This window comes from Tursiops truncatus, chromosome 10 (genome assembly GCF_011762595.2).
Source record: "Tursiops truncatus isolate mTurTru1 chromosome 10, mTurTru1.mat.Y, whole genome shotgun sequence".
In the NCBI taxonomy this organism is placed as follows: Eukaryota; Metazoa; Chordata; class Mammalia; order Artiodactyla; family Delphinidae; genus Tursiops; species Tursiops truncatus.
Window position 1 is genome coordinate 54,500,644 of NC_047043.1, and position 23,785 is coordinate 54,524,428.

General features: G+C 44.8%; 1 protein-coding gene across 1 annotated transcript in view; it reads left to right on the forward strand.

Annotated features, from left to right (window-relative positions):
* DCLK3 (doublecortin like kinase 3) overlaps positions 1-22,702 on the forward strand; it is a 47,529-nt gene extending 24,827 nt beyond the window's left edge. Inside the window, exons 2-5 of the mRNA XM_019946990.3 lie at positions 5,877-7,705; positions 17,742-17,874; positions 19,119-19,286; positions 21,917-22,702. Of these exons, the coding sequence (XP_019802549.2) occupies positions 5,877-7,705; positions 17,742-17,874; positions 19,119-19,286; positions 21,917-22,110 (2,324 nt within the window). The 3' untranslated portion in view covers positions 22,111-22,702. The remainder of the gene's footprint in view (positions 1-5,876; positions 7,706-17,741; positions 17,875-19,118; positions 19,287-21,916) is intronic.
* The last annotated feature ends 1,083 nt before the right edge of the window (positions 22,703-23,785 follow it).

Sequence of the window (23,785 nt, forward strand, 5' to 3'; positions counted from 1 at the left end):
AAAAAACCCCCAAAGTTAGCAGAAGGAAAGAAATCATAAATATCAGTTCAGAAATAAATGAAAAAGAAATGAACAAAGCAATAGCAAAGATCAATAAAACTAAAAGCTGGTTCTTTGAGAAGATAAACAAAATTGATAAACCATTAGCCAGACTCATTAGGAAAAAAAGGGAGAACACTCACATCAATAGAATTAGAAATGAAAAAGGAGAAGTAACAACTGACACTGCAGAAATACAAAGGATCATGAGAGACTACTACAAGCAACTCTATGCCCATAAAATGGACAACCTGGAAGAAATGGACAAATTCTTAGAAAACCACAACTTTCCAAGACTGAACCAAGAAGAAATAGAAAATATAAACAGACCAATCACAAGCACTGAATTGAGACTGTGATGAAAAATCTTCCAACAAACAAAAGCCCAGGATCAGATGGTTTCACAGGTGAATTTTATCAAACATTTAGAGAAGAGCTAACACCTAGCCTTCTCAAACTCTTCCAAAATATAGCAGAGGGAGGAACACTCCCAAACGCATTCTACGAGGCCACCATCACCCTGATACCAAAACCAGACAAAGACGTCACAAAGAAAGAAAACAACGGGCCAATATCACTGATGAACATAGTTGCAAAAATCCTCAATAAAATACTAGCAAACAGAATCCAACAGCACAGTAAAAGGATCATACACCATGATCAAGTGGGGTTTATCCCAGGAATGCAAAGATTCTTCAATATACACAAATCAATCAACATGATACACCATATTAACAAATTGAAGGAGAAAAACCATATGATCATCACAATAGATACAGAAAAAGCTTTCAACAAAATTCAACACCCATTTATGATAAAAACTCTCCAGAAAGTAAGCATAAAGGGAACTTACCTCAACATAATGAAGGCCATATATGACAAACCCACAGCCAACATCATTCTCAATGGTGAAAAACTGAAACCATTTCCTCTAACATCAGGAACAAAACAAGGTTGTCCACTCTCACCACTGTTATTCAACATAGTTTTGGAAGTTTTAGCCACAGCAATCCGAGAAGAGAAAGAAATAAAAGGAATCCAAATCAGAAAAGAAGAAGTAAAGCTGTCACTGTTTGCAGATAACATGATATTCTACATAGAGAATCCTAAAGATGCTACCAGAAAACTACTAGAGCTAATCAATGAATTTGGTAAAGTAGCAGGATACAAAATTAATGCACAGAAATCTCTTGCATTCCGATACACTAATGATGAATAATCTGAAAGAGAAATTAAGGAAACACTCCCATTTACCATTGCAACGAAAAGAATAAAATACCTAGGAATAAACTACCTAAGGAGACAAAAGACCTGTATGCAGAAAACTATAAGACACTGATGAAAGAAATTAAAGATGATACAAACAGATGGAGAGATATGCCATGTTCTTGGATTGGAAGAATCAACATTGTGAAAATGACTATACTACCCAAAGCAATCTACAGATTCAATGCAATCCCTGTCAAACTACCAATGGCATTTTTTACAGAAGTAGAACAAAAAAATTGCACAATTTGTTTGGAAACACAAAAGACCCTGAATAGCCAAAGCAATCTTGAGAGAAAAATGGGGCTGGAGGAATCAGGCTCCCGGAATTCAGACTATACTACAAAGCCACATTAATCAAGACAGTATGGTACTGGCACAAAAACAGAGATATACATCAATGGAACAGGATAGAAAGCCCAGAGGTAAACCCACACACATAAGGTCACCTTATTTTTGATAAAGGAGGCAAGAATATACAATGGAGAAAAGGCAGCCTCTTTATTAAGTTGTGCTGGGTAAACTGGACAGCTACATGTAAAAGAATGAAATTAGAACACTCTCTAACACCATACAGAAAAATAAACTCAAAATGGATTAAAGACCTAAATGTAAGGCCAGAGGAAACTCTCAGAGGAAAACATAGACAGAACACTCTATGACATAAATCACAGCAAGATCCTTTTTGACCCACCTCCTAGAGAAATGGAAGTAAAAACAAAAATAAACAAATGGGACCTAATGAAACTAAAAAGCTTTTGCACAGCAAAGGAGACCATTAACAAGATGAAAAGACAACCCTCAGAATGGGAGAAAATTTTTGCAAATGAAGCAACTGACAAAGGATTGATCTCCAAAATTTACAAGTAGCTCATGCAGCTCAATATCAAAAAAACAAACAAACCAATCCAAAAAAGGGCAGAAGACCTAAATAGACATTTCTCCAAAGAAGATATACAGATTGCCAACCAACACATGAAAGGATGCTCAACATCACTAATCATTAGAGAAATACAAATCAAAACTACAATGAGATATCACCTCACACCAGTCAGAATGGCCATCATCAAAAAAATCTGCAAGCAATAAATGCTGGAGAGGGTGTGGAGAAAAGGGAACATTCTTGCACTGTTCTTGGGAACGTAAAATTGATACAACCACTATGGAGAACAGTATGGAGTTTCCTTAAAAAACTAAAAATAGAATTACCATATGATCCAGCAATCCCACTACTGGGCATATACCCTGAGAAAACCATAATTCAAAAAGAATCACGTACCACAATGTTCATTGCAGCTCTATGTACAATAGCCAGGACATGGAAGCAACCTAAATGTCCATCAACAGATGAATGGTTAAAGAAGATGTGGCACATATATACAATGGAATACTACTCAGCCATAAAAGGAAATGAAATTAAGTTATTTGTAATGAGGTGGATGGACCTAGAGTCTGTCATACAGAGTGAAGTAAGTCAGAAAGAGAAAAACAAATACCATATGGTAACACATATATATGGCATCTAAAAAAAAAAATTGGTTCTGAAGAACCTAGGGGCAGGACAGGGATAAAGATGCAAACGTAGAGAATGGACTTTAGGAAACGTGGAGGGGGAAGAGTAAGCTGGGATGAAGTGAGAGAGTGGCATGGACATATACACACCACCAAATGTAAAATAGATAGCTAGTAGGAAGCAGCTGCATAGCACAAGGAGATCAGCTCGGTGCTTCTGACCACCTAGAGGGGTGGGATAGGGAGGGTAGGAGGGAGATGCAAGAGAGAGGGGATATGGGGATATATGTATATGTATAGCTGATTCACTTTGTTATAAAGCAGAAACTAACACACCATTGTAAAGCAGTTATCCTCCAATAAAGATGTTAAAAAAATTATCATTTTTATCTTCTTTTTAAAGGAAGCATAAATGGCAGATTGCTGCACGTAGGATATGACATACGGATCCTGTGGGGCAACTTTAATAATTAACCACTCTCATGGTTTAACTGAATCCCACATTCTGTCATTTTCCTGTTTCCTTTCCTGACCTGGACAAGAAAAGGTGATTGAACGACTTTTGTCTCAAGTACAGTCACACCTTGGAGCTGTCGCGGGTTTGGTTCCTGAGCACTGCAATAAAGCGAATATCCCAATAAAGGAAGTTACACAATTTTTTGATTTTGCAGTGCATATTAAAGTTTTGTTTACACTCTACCATAGTCTATTAAGTGTGCAATAGCATTATGTCTTAAAAAACAATGTACAGATGGACCTAGAGAGTGTCGTACAGAGTTAAGTAAGTCAGAAAGAGAAAAACAAGTACCGTATATTAACACATATATGTGGAATCTAGAAAAATGGTATAGATGATCTTATTTGCAAAGCAGAAATAGAGAGACAGGCATAAAGAACAAATGTATGGATACCAAGGGGGAAAGGGGATGGGGTGGGAGGAATTGGGAGATTGGGATTGACACCTATACACTATTGATACTATGTATAAAATAGGGAACTCTACTTAATGCACTGTGGTGACCTAAATGGGAAGGAAATCCAGAAAAGTGGGGATATATATATAAGTATAGCTGATTCATTTTGCTGTACAGTAGAAATTAACACTGTAAAGCAACTATACTCCAACAAAAATTAATTTAAAAAAAGAAAGTATAAATTGGGAAAAAAGACAATGTACATGCATTAATATAAAAATACCTTGTTGGTAAAAAATGCTAACCATCATCTGAGCCTTCAGTGAGTCATAGGAGTAACATCTAAGATCCCTGATCACAGATCACCATCACAAATATAACAATAATGACCAAACTTGAAATATTGTGAGAGTTACCAAAATGTGACATAGAGACACGAAGGGAGCAAATGCTATTTGGAAAAATAGCCGATAGACTTGCTTGACCCAGGGTTGCCACAAACCTTCAGCTGATAAAAAATGCAATATCTTCAAAGCATAATAAAGTGAAACACAGTAAAATGAGGTAAGGCTGGGTACATTTGACCAGGAAATACAGAGTCTTGTTTTATTCATTTTATCAGGAAACACCATGAGAATGAGCACATTCTCATTATTAATATAATATTAATATGACCTTGGTTTCTTTCTTTCCTTTTTTTAATACCAAAAGGAAAAACCATTTGGAGAAGACCACCTTGTCATGTTGGCCCATGAGTTCCTTTGCTACCAAAATGAAATGATCATACAAAAGAGATATTAAGATCATAAGGACAGGGGACTTCCCTGGTGGTCCAGTGGTTAAGACCCCGTGCTTCCAATGCAGGGGGCACGGGTTTGATCCCTGGTTGAGGAGCTAGGATCCGATATGCCATGTGGCAAAAAATTTGACATAAAGTAATTGCAAAAAAAAAAGGGAAATAAATTTGAACTGTAGGAATAAAATCTACATTTAAAAAAATCATAAGGACAATATTAATAACTGGCTATCACTGTGCCCTTTCTGTGTGTCAAGCACTCCTTCAAGTGAATCATAATCATTTTCTCATTTACTCTTCACAAAAATCCTGGGAGGAAGGTGTTATCATTCTCACTTCATAGATGGAAAAAAAAAAACAAAAACAGAACGTGGGTAATTTGTCCAAGTTCACGCAAAGAATCAGTGGCCATGCCAGGATTCAAATCCATATCTGTCTCAAATTCTGTGATCATAACCTCTTCACATCTTGCCTCACCCTGAGTGCGTTGAAAGTCAAGCTGAGAAAACTGTTCTTGGCAAAGAAGTGGGTAAGATTTGGATTCTTTAGTGGTGAGGGGAAATCTGGAAGGCAATAGATACGTATATGTTTGTGTGCCTGGGTCACTTTACTGTGTACCTGAAACTAACACAACACTGTGGATTAACTATACTTTAATTTTTAAAAAATGGAAAAGATAAAAATAAAGCCTTATTGACTTAGCAGGGAAAAAAAAAAGATTTGGATTTTTTAAAGTTCCAGAAAGTTCTGACCTCTTGTTGGTATTTCCTGGGCAGCAAACGTTGGACCTTTTATCTCAGCTGTAGATTCTTGAAGCTCAGCTTACTTTAGGGTAGCGGGAGTTGCATCCAGGGTTAGGTCTTGCCTGGAAGGGGACCCCAAGGCGTGGTCCGCCCTGCTCCCCGTAAGGCCTGAGGAGGCACCTCAGGCCCAGTGCCAACTCCATTCTGCACTCCTGGTCTCTCTTGGCCTAACTGGTAAAGGCTCCACTGTTTCAAGCAGATCCTCAACGAGCACACTTCTAACTTGTAACAGCATCAGTCTTCTTTAGTAAAGGTTTGGTGAAGGTCAGAGGCTTTTTTTTTTTTTTTTTTTTTTTTGCGGTACGCGGGCCTCTCACTGCTGTGGCCTCTCCCGTTGCGGAGCACAGGCTCCGGATGCACAGGCTCAGTGGCCATGGCTCACGGGCCCAGCCACTCCGTGACATGTAGGATCTTCCCAGACCGGGGCACGAGCCCGTGTCCCCTGTATCAGCAGGCGGACTCTCAACCACTGCGCTACCAGGGAAGACCCCAGAAGGCTGTTTGAACCCCTTGGACTAATACTGTTTTGTCCTTTTTCCCCTGCAGGACATCGAGGTCTCTGTGAACATTCTCTAAAATGTTTAAGCTCGAAAATCACGGAGCGGAAGCTGCAGGGCACGTGGCTGCCTGCTGGCCCAGGGAGCCTGGAGAAACCATTCCTGGGGCCTCGAGGCTCCTTGGTGCCCATGTTCAGCCCCCAGGGTAGCCTTCACCCTGTCCACGCTGACAGCAGCCTGCTGAAGCCCAGGGTCGTGACCGTGGTCAAGCTGGGTGGGCAACCCCTCCGCAAGATCACGCTGCTCCTCAATAGACGGTCGGTGCAGACCTTCGAGCAGCTCTTGGCCGACGTCTCAGAGGCCCTGGGCTTTCCCAGATGGAAGAGTGACCGTGTGAGGAAGCTGTTCAACCTCAAGGGCAGGGAAATCAGGAGTGTGTCCGATTTCTTCAGGGAAGGGGATGCTTTCATAGCCGTGGGCAAAGAGCCACTGACGCTGAAGAACATCCAGGTGGCTATAGAGGAACTGTACCCCAGCAAAGCCCGGGCCCTGACCTTGACCCAGCACAGCCGGGTCCCCTCTCCAAGGCTGAGAAGCAGGCTTTATAGCAAGGCTCTGAAAGGGGGTCACCACTGTGGGGAGACCGAGACCACCAAGAGCTGCGGTGAGGCTGCCAGGTCCCAGGCTGCCATCAGACATCAGGGGAGGACCCCCGTGGAGGACAGGGTGAGGGGGAAGTGGGAGCCTGAACCCAGCAGCAAGGTGCCCAGGGATGCCACCCTGGAGAGGCATGCTAGCGGAGAGAAGCACCTGGGGGTGGAGATTGAAAAGACGTCGGGGGAAATAATCAGGTGTGAGAAGTGTAAGCGGGAAAGAGAGCTCCAGCAGAGCCTGCAGAGGGAGCGGCTCTCTCTGGGCACCAGCGAGCTGGACCTGGGCAGGTGCCCCAGCTATGACGTAGAGAGGCTGGTGAGGGCCAGGAGCTGCAGGAGGTCCCCTGAGGAGAAGCCCCAGGGTGGGGAGGAAGGTTGGAAGGAGGGCACCCGGAGCAGTCCCGGGCACCCGCCTCAGGAGCCGAGGAGACCCAGCAAAAGCACTGACAAGAAAGAGGACCAAGACCCAGGAGGCCAGGAAGGTCATGGCCCAGCAGCAGCCAAGGCCAAGAGGGACGTTGTCGGGGAAGCCCAGCCCATAAGAGAGGAGAAAGACTGCAGGACCGTAGGCAGGAGCAAGCAGGGAGGCTGGCTGCGGAGGGAGCATCCTGCCGACCTCGACACAGAGAAGCTCCCCAGGACCAGAGGGGATGCGCAGGAGGCGGAAAAGGAGAAGAAGCCGGGTGCGTCTGGAGGGAGGAGGATGGTTTCCCGAGATAAGCCGCCGGCCAGGGTAGAAAAGGAGCCCAAGACGAGGCCGGAGGAAAGCAAGGCGGAGCGGCCGGGCGGCAGGAGGCGGCGGCCCGCGGGCATCCTGGCGGCAGATGTGCGCAAGCAGTACGAGCCGGGCCGCGTGATCGGGGACGGGAACTTCGCGGTGGTGAAGGAGTGCAGGCACCGCGGCACCCAGCAGGCCTACGCCATGAAGATCATAGACAAGTCCAAGCTCAAGGGGAAGGAGGACATGGTCGACAGCGAGATCCTGATCATCCAGAGCCTCTCTCACCCCAACATCGTGAAACTGCATCAAGTGTATGAAACGGACGCGGAGATCTACCTGATCATGGAGTACGTGCAGGGAGGGGACCTTTTCGATGCCATTATAGAAAGTGTGAAGTTCCCGGAGCGCGACGCTGCCCTCATGCTTATGGACTTGTGCAAGGCGCTCGTGCACATGCACGACAAGAGCATCGTCCACCGGGACCTCAAGCCGGAAAACCTGCTGGTAAGCCCCGCCCTGGCTGCGGCGGAAGAGGGAGGTTATAAAACGTGGGATACCGGAAGTCCGAACGGGCTCCTGCTCTGGTACCCTTGTGCGCTAGAGCATTTACCTTTATGGTCTTTTTTTTTTTTTTAACATACTCGTTTCAGTATTTAAAACTTTGGTTGTAGTTCATAAATTGCAGAGATAAATGGGTTTTGATTAAATTATTGAGAAAGAAGCCTTCCAATTTAAACAAAATGGAAACTGTTTTCTCGTGCCTGGAAGAAAAATATTTTCACCTTGACAGTGATCAGGTGGACTTCATTTCTTGGGCATTTGCACATCCTCTGGCCTAGGTGCTAGGGGTGTCTGCTGGTAGCAGCTCCCCCTGCAGGCTTTGAGCCCACCCTCCCACCAAAAGTCCCCCTGGCCCTTTTGCAGAAGAGGTCTTGCCGCAGGAATTCAAAAGGCTCAGTACTGGGAATTCCCAGTCGGTCCAGTGGTTAGGACTGCAAGCTTCCACTGCAGGGGACCTGGGTTCGATCCCTGGCCGGGGAACTAAGATCCCGAAAGCCTCTAGCATCAGTCCTTTCATCTCTCTGGGCCTTTGTTTCCTCACTTATAAAAGAGAAATAGTAATAGTACCTGTCTTAGAAGGTTGAGGGAGGATTGAGCACGGGAGCTGGCCTGGCACACACAGCTCAGCTGTTCTGTTTTTGGATGTAAACAATCTCCCAAAGCACCAACATCAAATAAGGACACTCTAGGACCATGATGGATCCAGACAAAAGCAAGACCTCTTCATCATCATGTCCAAATCCAGATAAGAACAAGATTGTCCAGACCACAAATGGCGCAACATTTTCCCTTTTGGGTGACTATGATTCACTGCCCCACCTTCCTCCCACCTTCTAGATAAGAATTACCAAGATGCCCAATCATAGAATTACCCTCACTTCCTGACAGTATCCAGTTCAGAGCAAAATCCTGCTTTCATGAACCCTCTCCCAAGTCACCTAACACGATCCACCTCTTACAAGTTCATTGAACACCCTCTCACTTAGATGCCTGGATCCCCAAGGTGTTGGGGATCTCCCTTGTTGCAATGAGTCAGTCAACCCAGTGTGTTCCTGAATTTCAAGTGTGTTCCTGGTGGGCTTCGTTAGGACAGTGCACTTCACGTGTTCCCTCTCTGGCCCCTTTGTCCCACTTTCTTCTTTGTAGCCCCAGTCACCACCTGATATGTTCCATATTTATTCTTCTATTTTCTTTTTCCTCCTCCTGGAAAGTTCTATGACCCCAGGAACATTGTTTTATTCAGACTGTACCTTGAAAACGACATCAGTTCTGTCACATAGTGGAGATTCAATAAATATCAGTTGGATGAAAGAATGAGTACAGACCCCAGCATGCTGCCTGGCAAATGGCAAGCATTCCATCAGTGGCAGCTACTCTCATTATTACTATGTTAGGAATGAGTCTGATATTAAGGTGGACATCATGAGGAAGAATCCAAAGCCAGATTGCTGCACATGAAGCTGTAGTAAATGGAGACAGTGATCTTCGTGAGCCAGTTTTTTTGTTTTGTTTTTTTTTTGAGCAGGGGGATGCGGTGGAGGGGAAAGGAGTTAACCTGTTTCCTTTAATTTCATGGCTGTAGAGCCAGCCTGGAAACATCATCCCAGTACATTCATCTGCCTGTAAGTTGTTCCCACAAGCAGAATGATTTCTGAGTGAGTCGAGCTAATTATCTGGTGAAGTGAGGTCTACATTGACCCCTAAATCAAGCAGCCTTGTTTTGGTCCAGATTCATAGAATTGCAGATCATTGACTGGTTGCCTGAATGACCAGGGAATAAATCTCCCTTTGAAGAATTTCATTTTTGTTTTTTGGGGTTTTTGGCCACACTGCACAGCTTGCAGGATCTCAGTTCCCCGACCAGGGATTGAACCCAGGCCCACGGCCGTGAAAGTGCCGAGTCCTAAGCACTGGACCACCAGGGAATTCCCTAAGAATTCCATTTTTAAATCATATTTTAAAACAATTTTTTTTAATTTATTTATTTTATTTTTGGCTGTGTTGGGTCTTTGTTGCTGCACGTAGGCTTTTCTCTAGTTGCGGCAAGCGGGGGCTACTCTTCACTGTGGTGCACAGGCTTCTCGTTGTGGTGGCTTCTCTTGCTGTGGAGCACGAGCTCTAGGCGCTCAGGCTTCAGTAGTTGTGGCACTCGGGCCCAGTGGTTGTAGCTCACGGGCTCTAGAGTGCAGGCTCGGTAGTTGTGGAGCACAGGCTTAGTTGCTCCACGGCATGTGGGATCTTCTCGGACCAGGGCTCGAACCCTTATCCCCTGCGTTGGCAGGCAGATTCTTAGCCACTGTGCCACCAGGGAAGCCCAAGAATTCCATTTTTGCATGAGCTAAGTGTCCTCATCCTTTTTTCACTTGCTTTTTGTTTCTGTCTTTTGGGTCTGAGCCCAAGTTTTCCCCATGTGTGATGTGCCGGACCCTGTTTACAATGGCACTTTGGAATCATGACAGAGCAGTGTTCTTTACAGATCCTCTGATGTTTTCACCAAATTGTGTAAGCAGGAGGAATTCTGACTAGAGGCCTGGGTGGGTCCCATGAACAGAACATTTTGGGCCTGTGCTTAATAAAGCATCGGAACAGTGATACATGTTCTCGAGGATGTGGAGTGAGATCCTTTACCCTATAGGATCGTTTTCTTTTGGGGACAGTCATCTGAGCTTGCATTTTCTCCACAAGGTCCTGGAACCAATCTGTCGAGCTGGCCCATCTCTTGGGCAATAGAGACTCTCACTTGTGTTAAGGGATTGACTTGTAAGCAGTTTTTAAAATGGAGAAAGTCAGCACTTGCAGGTGGCACGTAGAGATTTGCTTCAGGAAATAAAAAATTGCAAGGAATACATTTAGTGTGGACAAGCTAGCTGCCTCTGAGAAGTCATTTGGCAACACCTTCATGGATTTAAATGTCAGTTCATATGTGTTTTAGTGCCCTTAAAGGCAGTGAAGTGTGTGTGTGTGTGTGTTTGTGTCCTGAGAGAGAGCAAAAACTGCAGCGGAGCTATAATTTTTCAGTCTAATACATGAATTGTTTATTGGTGTTAATTGTAATTGATATTTCGACCCTTTTTTTCTGATTTTAAAGAAATCACTTTTTTATTGTATCATTTTTTTACATTTTTTTTTACATTTTTTTTACTTTTTTTTACATTTTTTCCCACTTTTTTATTGTATCTTTTTTTTTACATCTTTATTGGAGTTTAATTGCTTTACAATGTTGTGTTAGTTTCTGCTTTATAACAAAGTGAATCAGCTATATGTATACATATATCCCCATATCCCCTCCCTCTTGCGTCTCCCTCCCACCCTCCCTATCCCACCCCTCTAGGTGGTCACAAAGCACCAAGCAAGAAAACCTACTTTTTGTTTTTTTAAATAAAAACTTTCTTTCGTGGTGGCAAGTCTCCTTCAGAAGCTGCAAAAAGCTACAGATCTGAGCCATCTTTGGTGGCATAGGGTAACATCTTTTCTGTCTTGTGGATAATCTGTCAGCTGGTGTTTTTCAGACTGAGTGGGCCTGTCACATTTCTAAATCGTGTCTGTCCTTTTTCCAGATGAGTAAAGTTGAATATATTGTTATGTCAGACTTTAAATGCTACCTAACATAAGTTCTTTGTGGTTTTTCAGACAAAGATCTGGGAGTGTTGGATTTGACAATAGACTCCTTGTCTGAGTTTAGAAAGGTGTCATCTCTAAACCTGTTGTTAGGATAATTATGTTGCAAACTCGGCTGGTCTTCTGAGAGTTAATATTAGTAAATATCACCATGGTGACTACTGTCCATCAATTAATGTTCTTTAGTTGACTTTAATTTAGTGTTCCGCTCTTGTGCTGACTTCTGTATTATCAAAATAATTGTTTCTTCCTTTAATGGATGGCTACTGTCTGTATCAATACTTTGCTAAACATAGGAGACTGATGATGTTAGAACTAACTTTTGATTACATGGCTGAGTGTGGCTGCTTTTAGAGACTTCCAGAATGTGCTAGGAGCTCTTAATGGATCTAGCAAGCTTACCATGTTGTTTTCACCAGCAGAAATATTTATATCTGATAATTGGGCCCTAGATTAAAATTTTAGGCCTGTATTACTGAGCTTATCTATTTCTAGTGATCACATTTCCTGATAAGATGCTAGTGCTCCTCTTCCCTTAGGGCTATTTAGACTCCTGAAATCTTGCAAAGAAAATTTTCATTATGAGAATTTCCAGCTTGAAGAAATATCAGTGTTAATTGCTTCTTCTGCCAGCATGTGCTCCCTTGGAGAGGTTGGAATGTGCTGTGTGGTGTTGACTGGGCCCTAAGCAAACAGGAGCCAGAGAGGTGATGATGTATAGACACCAAAGGCATGTCACAGGCCAGTAATGTGACAGGTCCCGGGAAAACTTTGTCCCCACTGATTTTTTCAGTCATTCTTTGTATTACGCTATCTTTTGCTGTTGAAATGTGAATTGATTTTAGGCATTGGCATTTCCATGTGAATTGGTTTCTAAGATCATTTCCGTCCTCATGGCCAGTTGGAAATGGAAACTTGGAGGGAGAAGGCCAGAGGAAGTATGAAGGATCAAGTAAGAAGATGACAGATAAATAAGCTCTACCCCTTTTCTTAGGGGGAGCCAGCCGCTTGCTGTTTGGTCTGTACTCTGCTTCCATCTGCTGTTCAGAGATGATCATTGAAAGATCACATTTAAATTGATGTGCCCTTGAAGGAGAGGAGGCTGTTAATGGCTCAGAAAAGGAAAGATTCCTTTTGAAGCTTTGAGACTGTCCAGATGTGATCTGGCTGCTTATGTAAATGTAGATTGTCTGGATTCAAAGCATGGTACTTTGGTGTGGCTAGAAAAAGGGATGATGGATGCAGATGGACCAAGAGTCATTAAAGTACCATGTAAATTAATCTCTAACACCCTTTCAGTTAGAGGGCAATTGAAAACGAGCCCCAGAAGGAATGTGACCCAGAGCAGTGAATTTAGATAAACCTGTAGCTAGAGACACGGAGATGTGGGGTGAGGACAAGGTCAGATGTGTGCACTGGGGCTGTGGCGTCGAAGTGGGTCATTTAGTGGGGTCTTTGCCTTGATGGCCACCCAGTGCCTAGTCAGCTGAGGGTACCGAGGCTCACTGATTTGTTCAAATCATACGTGGTATATGGTGTTCATTTCTGGGCATTCTTTGTTAAAAGAGGCGTCAATTAAATAGGGATTATCTAGAACTTTACAGTGCACAAGAATCGCCCTGGGGTCTCACAGAGATGCAGTTCTGTTCAGTGGATCCTGGGTAGCCTGAGGTCTCCATCAAGCTCACAAGTGATGCTTGTCTGCTGGTTCAAGAGCTGTACTTAGCGTAGGGAGGAGCGAGAAGGGGATGATGGGTCAGGAGACCTGATCCTATAAGGATAAGCTTGAGGATTCTCGGATGTGAACTTAGAGAAGCAGCATTGGTACCACCTGGGAGCCTGTTAGAGAAACCAGAAGCACCCTGGGGGGAATCCTGGTACTTGTTGCCCATCTTTGGAAGTGGTGTGTCCTTCCCAGAGGGCAGATTTAGAAAAAAGGGGTGGAGGTGGAATTCTGGATCAACGTGGGGTGAACCTACTCACAAGTTAATCTGACTATGATCTGGATGGTCTGCCATGTGAAACTATGGGATCTTTTCCATCTTGAGATTTCAACCAGAGGTGAATGATAGTCTGGTGGGAAGATGTTGTAGACAAGTTTCCTGTTTGGGTGGAGACTTTGATGGTTTCACAAGTTCCACACAATGTAAATTGGTGCAGCCACTATGGAGAACCGTATGGAGGTTCCTTAAAAAACTAAAAATAGAACTACCATATGATCCAGCAATCCCACTCCTGGGTGTAGATCCAGGAAAGATGAATTCTCTAATTTGAAAAGATACGTGCACCCCAAAGTTCATAGCAGCACTATTTACAGTAGCCAAGAAGCAACCCAAATGGCCATTGACAGATGAATGGATAAAGATGATGTGGTACATATATAAAATGGAATATTACTCAGCCATAAAAAAAGGCTGAAATAATGCCATTTGCAGCAACATGGACGGACCTAGAGATGATCATGCTAAGTGAAGAAATTCAGACAGAGAAAGACAAATATCATATGATATCACTTACATGCAGAATCAAAAATATGATACAAATGGACTTATTTATAAAACAGAAACAGACTCACAGACTTAGAAAACAAACTTATGGTTACCAAAGGGGAAAGGGTGGGGGGAGGGATAAATTAGGAGTTTGGGATTAACAGATACACACTAATATATATAAAACAGACAACCAACAAGGTCCTACACAGGGAACTATATGCAGTATCTTGCAATGAACTATAATGGAAAAGAATATGAAAAAGAATATATATACATATATATATATGTATATATATATATATATACAACTGAATCACTTTGCTGTACACCAGAATCTAACACAACATTGTCCATCAACTATACTTAAATTAAAAAAAAAAAAGTTGCACAAATACCAGAAGGAAGAGTTATTCCAGGAGGATGTCAGTCATTTGAATTCAAGGATTAAGATAAGAACTGTTTCGAAGCCAAGAATGTGAGGTGCCTGTTGGAAAACAAAAAACCAAAAAAAACAAAAAGAAAATTCACACTGTCAGTGTGTGACCCTAGATGTAGTTAAGCTGCTCATGTAGGCGAAGTAAATAAGTCTCAAGTCACACTGACAGCTCTGAAAAATGTTACATAAAACCCGGGACTTCCCTGGTGGTGCAGTGGTTAGGACTCCACACTCCCAATTCAGGGGGCCTGGGTTCGATCCCTGCTTGGGGAGCTCGATCCCACATGCAGGCCGCAACTAAGAGTTCACATGCCACAACTAAGGAGCCCACCTGCTGCAACTATGGAGCACACATGATGCAACTAAGGAGCCCACCTGTTGCAACTAAGATCTGGCACAACCAAATACATAAAATAAATTAAAAGATAAAATAAATTTTTAAAAATGTTACATAACTCCTGACAGCAGAGGCTGGAGACAGAAGAATTAAAAACACAGAACATTCTTACTTTCTGGAAGGAACAAATGACTCTGTGGATCCTAACCACCCTTGGGTTCTGCTATGGGTCTCATCATCCTGAGACTCAAAGAGAAAAGCTATGGAGACAAGAAGCAGTGTAATATTATTTCAGGAAGGCCATAAAATAATTTTTAAAAACAGATTTGGTATTTGAAAATGTATCCTGGGCTTTCCTGGTGGCGCAGTGGTTGAGAGTCCGCCTGCCGATGCAGGGGACACGGGTTCGTGCCCCGGTCTGGGAAGATCCCACATGCCGCGGAGCGGCTGGGCCTGTGAGCCATGGCCGCTGAGCCTGCGCGTCCGGAGCCTGTGCTCCGCAACGGGAGAGGCCACAACAGTGAGAGGCCCGCGTACCGCAAAAAAAAAAAAAAAAAAAAAAAAAGAAAATGTATCCATCAGCATCTGGACATTTAACATAATACATTTTCAAAATAAATATCATGAAAAACTTCAAAATAGCTAAAAGGCCAAGTCTCCATCATGTTTCATCTGCTCCTGACTCAGTGGACTCGGGTTTTGGAATCAGGGGTTGGGGGGATGGGGGGTTTGAGGAAGGAAATGCTCGTCATTTTGCATAGGGATTCATAGTTTATTTTGGTGTATTCAATCAGCCAAATGCTTTTAATACTGATCATTTTGTTGGGAATATTTACAAATATTTGTGAGGGACAGATTTTTTCAGCAGTCACCCAGCAAATGGGACTCATGTAGATGGTCCATCTGGAAACTTAAGGCAGCACACATTTTTTTTTTGTCCTTGCCTTCCAAAGTAGATTTTCTAGTGTAAATTATTCTAATAATTACCTCTCCAGTCTCCTTTAGGGCTCTGTCTGTCTCGATACACAGACCAAAGCAGAAGTGTGTTTTAGTTTTACATCTATGATTTCCATTAGGTTAGGTTAATTATGAAGATATTGATTAGATTGCCCGGCAGTGACTTGGGCTCAGTAGTTAAGACACATTCTGCTTACAGAGATGTAAACTCTCTGGCAGGAACCAAAGCAGGTTTGGAGCACTTACCCTTGGCGGAGGAGATCGGGGAGTGGCTGCCCACCCTGCATTTTCGGGTGTGGGTCTGATGCAGCACAGGGAGAACCGGAGCCCTGCCTAATGCCCTCCAGCCCCCCAAGTGCTGGTCGGTGCATTGGGAACCTTGGCCCCCGTTCCAGTGAGGATGCAAGGGCGTGCACCTGCAGACAGGTTGATAATTTCTCCTGTAGCCCTGGTGGCTCCATTGAGTCACACTTGGATGAGATCACCCAGGCTAATCCCAGTGAGTTTCCCATAGCGCTGAAATTAGCCACTCAGCTCACTTTGGCCTGAGCCATCAGCTTCTACCATGAGATGCGGGCCCGGTAAAGCAGGGGAGGAGGATGGAGCCTTGACAGCAGAGGATGGACCAGGGCCATGCCTGGGAAGGAGGCCCTCGGTTTGGATGAGGAGATCCTGAAAGGGGAGGAGGAAGATAGCAAGGCTGACTTTCTGTATCAATACTTCCTATTTTGCGTGAAGTCAGTCCTGCTCTGCAGAGGTGAACTATTGTGGAGGGTAAAATTATGATATTAATTAGTTTAATCTTGAAACCCAGACAGCCCAGCAGATGCTCTGGAGGTCTTGGCCACACAGCAGAAATGCTCCCAGGGACACGGCCATCTCTCTCCCAAGAGGGATCACTCCTGGGCCCAGCACAGCCTGAGGGATTTACTGCAAAAGCCCTTTTTGTAACAACACGGTAAAACTCAGGGTCGAGAATGGCTGGCTGTGCCCCCTGATGGTGGAGGTTTGCCTCTGGTCCACCTGCTTCCAATTCTTTGGGGGCCTTTGGATGAGACCTCCTCAGCCTCCTGAAACAGAAATAACCCTTTGCTGGAAGATTCGGCATCATACCCCAGTTACAAGCACAGACTCTAAAGCCCAAGTGTCAGGGTTCAAACTCCAGGTCACCATTTACTATGTAACTGTGCCTCCATTTCCTTATCTGTAAAATGGGAATGTGCATGGCCTTACAGGACTGCAATGACGATTAAATGAATTAATATTTTGTAAGATGTTATAAACAGCGCCTGGCATCAGAGAAGCACGACAGGGCTTCCCTGGTGGCGCAGTGGTTGAGAGTCCGCCTGCCGATGCAGGGGACACGAGTTCGTGCCCCGGTCCGGGAAGATCCCACATGCTGCGGAGCGGCTAGGCCCGTGAGCCATGACCGCTGAGCCTGCGTGTCCGGAGCCTGTGCTCCGCAATGGGAAAGGCCACAACAGTGAGAGGCCCGCGTACCACAAAAAAAAAAAAAAAAAGAAGAAGAAGAAGCATGACAGAAGTGTTTGCTAGGTAAACCATATAATTTTAGCCTCCACTGCTTATTTGTCTACTTTTTCATTACAATTCCCACTTCTTTTTCCTTTCTTTTTTTCCTCTGCTCCGACTTTACATTATCCACAGGCATTTTCTAATTCTCATTAAAGCTAGTCTGTGCTCAAAAATATCATTGATCCTTGTTCTAACTCAGTGCTGCCCAGTGGATTCTTCTCTACTGATGGAAATGTTATAGACTTGCGCGATCCAATATAATAGCCCTTAGCCATGGATGGTTATTGAACACTTGAAATGTGGCTAGTGGATCTGAGAAACTGAATTTCTAATTTTATTAGATTTTAATTTAATTAATTTAAAATAAATAGCCATCTGTGGCAATATGGTGCTACCATATTGGACGGCAGAGAAAATCTAACTCATTGGTTCTTTAGTGAGCACGTGTCACTGAGATCCAGTTGGATTTGTCAGTGTTGGGTCAATCTATAAGCTCCTGTGTTTTATTGTTTGCTTATCCTGAACTTGCATGGTTGTTGTCCTGTTAGTTTTCCTTCTTTGTTCTCATCACAACTTTGGTGGTTTGGGGATTTTGATTTCTTACAGGTTCAGCGAAATGAGGACAAATCTACCACCTTGAAACTGGCTGATTTTGGTCTTGCAAAGCATGTGGTGAGACCTATATTTACTGTGTGTGGGACTCCGACTTATGTAGCTCCTGAAATTCTTTCTGAGAAAGGTAAGGGTTACACATTGCTCTGGGGGACTCCAGCTCACTTACTAACCAAGGTTTAACTTTTAATATTTAAATTTTACATTTTTCAGCATGGAGCAGTGGAAAGTCTCAGAGAGTTGGCACTAAGCTTGTACTTGGATGTTAATGGAAATATTTGAAATAGGTCTTCTTGACCAAAGCATGAGCACTTTTTCCTCACAAGGGCTGCCCTTATTACAGAGAAGGGATTGTGGTGTATGTGCGTGTGTGTGTGTGTGTGCGTGCGCGCGCACGCATGCACGTGTGTTGGCAGGACGGTGAGATGGAAGATGGTGGAGAATTGGGTGGGGAACGCAAGCAAGCAAGGTCATTTGGCCACTCACCCAAGGTTACCTCTAATGGAGACAATTGGAACGGTTCTTATGGTAATTGGCTTAAAAATTCCTTTACCAACCTTGCATTTAAAGGAAAAGGAGGTCCCATTTCAAACCCAATGAATAACATTTATTACAGGCTTGTATATTGTATGAGGGTCCAGTGGGCTATTTTAGTGACACACTCTGTAAAGGATATACAAGGAAATCATTATTATTATTATTATATGCCTCCAAGTATGTGAATGCCTATTTAGCCATCCTGGCACTCCAGGAGAAATCAGTTTAGCCACCCTGTGATGGCTAAAGATGGGAAGGCTCTGGATGGGTTGTGGGTCTGGGGGTAGGGAGGAGGGAGAGATTTTGTCCCAGCAGCAGAAGCATCAGGGAAGCCAACATGCAGAGACTAGACTATGCATGGAGGTTGGGTGGTAGAGACATTGAGAAGACCAGCCTCAGTGGAGCAGAGGGAATTGCAGTTGGATGGGTGGGTTGAGTCTGGATTCCCCACAAGTGAGTTTGGACTCGGTGTGGCCAGCATAGTAGCTGTGGTAACACAGTGACAGTGGGACAAGAGAGTACTGAGCGACTATAGACATTTTAATGGAGGCATTACTGAGCTGGATAAGAGAGGAATGAAAGCAAATAGTCTACGTGAACTCTGGGAAGTCAGGATGGTAGGGCTCGCACCAACTAACACAGGGTGTTGGAAAGGTAAGCTCTTTTGGGAGATGGGGATGGGGTGAGTTAGACTTTGAACACACTGACTCTGTAGAGATATTTAGGTGGATACACAGAGTTGTCTGGTTGGCTGAACGTGTGCTTTTGAGACCCCTCGATACAGAGATGGCAGCCAAAGTGGTGAGATAATGTGTCTCTGCCTCTACTGCACAGGTTATGGGCTGGAGGTGGACATGTGGGCCGCAGGCGTTATCCTCTACATCCTCCTGTGCGGCTTCCCCCCATTCCGTAGCCCAGAGAGGGACCAGGATGAGCTCTTTAACATCATCCAGCTGGGCCACTTCGAGTTCCTGGCTCCTTACTGGGACAACATCTCTGACGGTGAGACCTGGGGCTTCCCGGGCAGGAGGGAAGGGGATGGAGAGATGGAGCCCCTCCGGGGATCAGGTCAGATGTGTAAAACGCCACCCAGAGAACCCACTACGGTACCTGGGCTGTCAGCATCTTGTGCTTCATCCTTTATTTCCTGCTAGATTGGTGTAGATTTCCATAGCATTCCGAACACGACTTGCTTTGAGATATAACGAAAGATTCTCACCACCAGTTGTAGTCACCAAATACTTTTCCTGAAGCCAATTAAAGAACCTCGGAACTGAAAACTAAACTGAAAAATATCAGAAATGTGTAATCCTCATTTGGAAAGATCAAAGCCATCTCATAGGGAATTCCCTGGCAGTCCAGTGGTTAGGACTCGGTGCTCTCTCTGCCGAGGGCCCAGGTTCAATCCCCGGTTGGGGAACTAAGATCCCACAGGCGTGCAGTGCAGCCAAAAAAAAAAAAAAAAAAAAGCCATCTGCCATCTCATATACAGAAGTATTTGGGAATTGGACAGACTGGAGATGCGTACTTTACCTGTGAATACTCAGGCTCCTATGGGGGCATACTTGGGGCACAGGGGCTCTGGAAGGTCGAGGGAGAAGGTCTCAGGTACTTTTTAGTGGAGCAGAAGCATGTGTGGTCCTCCTCCTTTTTGGCCCTTTCAAGTGGAATTTTCCCCCTTGTTTCTACTGATTTGTATGTACTACCCACTGCCCTTGTAAAATTGAGAACTAGATCACTGGGGGTTTTGAGTCTTTAGCTGAAAAAGTAGAATAGGAGTGATAACTTTTCCCCAATTTCCCCTAAACACATCATCTAAGATAAGTTATTCATCTGCCCTTGTCCTCAGCTCTGCCTCCTCATCTGGGGCTCGGGCTTGCGGGAAGGGAAGAGCTTCATTTTTTTCCACTTAACTAAGGTGGGCAGAGGGAAGCTTGCTGCCTGTAGGGTAAGGGTCTTGAGCTGATCAAGGCAGTGGCAATTTAGGAATTAAAGGACTAAAAATCATTTTAGAAAGTTCTATGCAACACTGTTCTTAGATTTGGTTATGGTGGCCCCTGCCCTGAGTCCCATGCCTTAGAGGGCCTGCTCTTGTTACATGTCTCCCCAGAAGTGAGGAGACTCTGGGGACAAGAGGCTGTGCCCCCCGCCAGAGCCCAGGCTCCCCCTTCTAGACCACTTAACCGGGACCCCAGAATTTCCCGCACAAATGGCCCAAGCCCAATTCCAAGGCTTGTGAGACCTCTTTTCCCAGCCCCTCCCCACAGTGCCCTAGGCTGCCAAGGAGCAGCTGTTTGGGGGGCGTAGGGGGAGCACAGACATATTGGTGGGGTGTCCAACTGTCCACACACAGGCATGTGAGACTGAGAATTCCGTTTAAACCTGGGCTTCTACCCCCTGAGTCCTCCGAGGACCTTGAAGGAGTGATGCTGGGATGAATGGGGAAGGGGTACATTGTGGGCGGAATCTGCCCAGTTTGAACGGGGTGGGGTAGGAGAAATCCTGTGGTCTCCATGCTCAAGAGGTGACTGGACAGTGGCCATAGAAGCGGGTCAATTGGTGGGTGAACAGCTGACCTTGAACAAGAGGCATCCCCCAATAAAGGTAAATAAACATGGATATCTTTTTCCCCATGCATTCTTTTTTTAAAAAATATATATATACATTCATGCCTTTATTACATCAGGTATTTTTTTTTTTGGCCGTGTTGCACAGCTTGCAGGGACCTTGGTTCCCCAACCAGGAATTGAACCCGTGCCCCGCTGCAGTGGAAACGCGGAGTCCTAACCACTGGGCCGCCAGGGAATTCCCTCCCGTGTATTCTTAAGTAATTGGTTAAGAGGCTCAGGGAGCCGGCCTGGGAGAACCAGCGAGCCAGGGAGAAATCTCTTCTCCTCCCCGTCTGCCACCTGACCCACCAGCTGTCACCACATCTCTCTAGAATCAGTCATGGTCTTGAGCAAAAAATGAAATTCATTTTGAATTTGCATTATTTACTACTTAGATCTCTTTGCCCATGTTTTTCAGTTTTGTCAATCTGGAGGTATATTTATCAATTTAGGAAGGAAGATTGGACATATTTTATTTAACAACTTGATAGTTTGATTTACAAATTTTAAAATATGTAGACATATACTATGTGGCTTCCATGTGTCCTCTTGAGCTGGGCGGCGCCATGGGTGTTAGTTGCAGGCCTGACCTCATGACTCTATGTCTAACATGGTAGCCCTTAGCTGCATGTGGCTATTTGAATGTAACTGTAAATTAATTAAAAGGAAATGCAATAAGAATTCAGTTCAGGAAATTCCCTGGTCGTCCAGTGGATAGGACTCTGTGCTCTCACTTCCCAGGGCCCGGGGTTCAATCCATGGTCAGGGGGCTAAGATCCCGCAAGAGGCTCGGTGCGGCCAAAAAAAAAAGTTCAGTTCATCAGTCGCACCAGCCATATTTCAAATGCTCAGTAGTCCCAAGAGGGTAGCGCAGATATGGAAAGTTTCCACCGTGGCAGAAAGTTCTCTGATCCAGCCATGGTGCTAACAGGAAGGTTTGTGTCCTTATTTCCTGTATGGGGAAGGGAAACTTCAAACCACCTGCATGCATCTCATTTTTCCGTCTTTCTGTCATTCCAACAGCTGCCAAAGATCTGGTGAGCCGGTTGCTGGTGGTAGACCCCAAAAAGCGCTACACGGCCCACCAGGTCCTTCAGCATCCCTGGATTGAAACTGCTGGAAAGACCAGAAGGGCAAAGCTACAAAAGGAGGGGCCCCCCAGCAGCGAGAACCACTTCCGGAGCCAGCACTCGAGGGCTGCAGAGCAGGCGTCATAGTCACGGCCTCAGCATTCGCTCAGCCCTCGGTTCTGCTCGGGGACAGAGAAGAGGATAGATGTCAAGGAGAAAAACAGTGAAAAAGCCTTCCTCCCATAATTGGAGAATCAGGGGAAGGAGAGAAGACAGTATATTTTAAAGCTTATTTAACAAAATAAACTTGAGTCAATGTTAAATGTTGTAACATATTTTTAGATTTGAAGCCTTTAATACATTTTTGGGGGGGTGAGGGGGAGACTTGTTCTCAGTGAAGAATTTTTGGTAATAATGATGTGTTTTGCTTCCTCCTTATAATCAAGTTCATAGTATACTACATGAGTGGTGCTTACCAGGGTCTAAACTCCCCCTGTGAGATTAATAAGCTGAATCGTGGTCCTTCTGTGTTAATAAAATGTGCTCTGGATGACTGAAGTAACTGTATTCTGATTACTTCTTAATGCTGGTGATGAGAGCCAGGGAGTTATAGTTCAGACATGCCTCCCGAAACCACTGTGACTACGTATAAATGTGCTGATGGACCCTTGATGAACTGGCCAGGTCTGTTTAGGATGTGCTGGTCTCGGTCTCTAGCATTTTAGCCTTACTGAAAATCAGATTTAGTGCAGCCTGAAATGGAAAGAAGAAATCATTGGGAATTCCCTGGTGGTCCAGTGGTTAAGATGCCGTGCTTCCACTGCTGGGGGCACGGGTTCGCCTTCTGGTCGGGGAACTAGTATCCTGCATGCTGCGCAGCATGGCCAAAAAAAAAGAAATCATTGATTTATTCCCGCCCCTTCAGGACCCATTTAGACTGCGTTTCAGCCAATGATCCCTGAGTCTGAGTCCCAACTACGTGAAGTTAGGCACTCAGGTGTGACTGTGTTTACATTTTCAGATCACGAGGGAGCCATCTAGTGCATTACTATGTCAGAAACGCAGTCGATATGTTACGCCTAGGCTGGAAGGAGCTCAGAATGTTCAGGCATGTTCCTATCTGCAGGGCAGACTGTGGAGGGCATAGGACATGTTGGTTATTTCACTCCGGACTTCGGTACCAACAGATGACCCTGGGAGTATGTATGAGCTGATAGCAAAACATCATCCTGATATTTCCCAGCTTGACTTTTCTAGGTTATATGTAACCTGGTCAATAGGACACAGAATCAGCCCCAAAGTGCAGGTTTCTCACCCCCCCCATCCCTTCCCTCACAGTGTAGGTGTCATCTCAGTGGAGGAAGTGCATCCGACAGGAAACAGGAACAGCGAGAGTTTAGTATAAGGAATTGCTGGAACAGGTGTTGGAAAATGCAGAAAGCACACAGGAAGTAATTCAGAGATGATGACTCCTAGATGAGGAGCCAAGGGAAGAGACTTGGGCGATTCGAATGTAGAAGCTTGGAGGAGAAACCCTTGCAGCACATTCTGACTGTGCCACCCAGATGCCCCCTCAAAGCTGAAGGGAATGAGCTGCGGGGTGATGCTGGCTGATAGCCCTCAGCAATCACCAGGGACAGGAACAGCCCTTAGCTGGCAGGAGTCACCTCACCCAGGATCACATGCCCCTCCTGGGAAGTGGCTGTATCCAATGATGGGTCTATACAGGGCTCGGCCAGACAACCCTGAAGGGCCACCCAGCTTCACAGCTCCCCGTGGGGGTTGGCTGAGCCCTTTGCCCGGTCCTGCTGCTTTCCCTTCT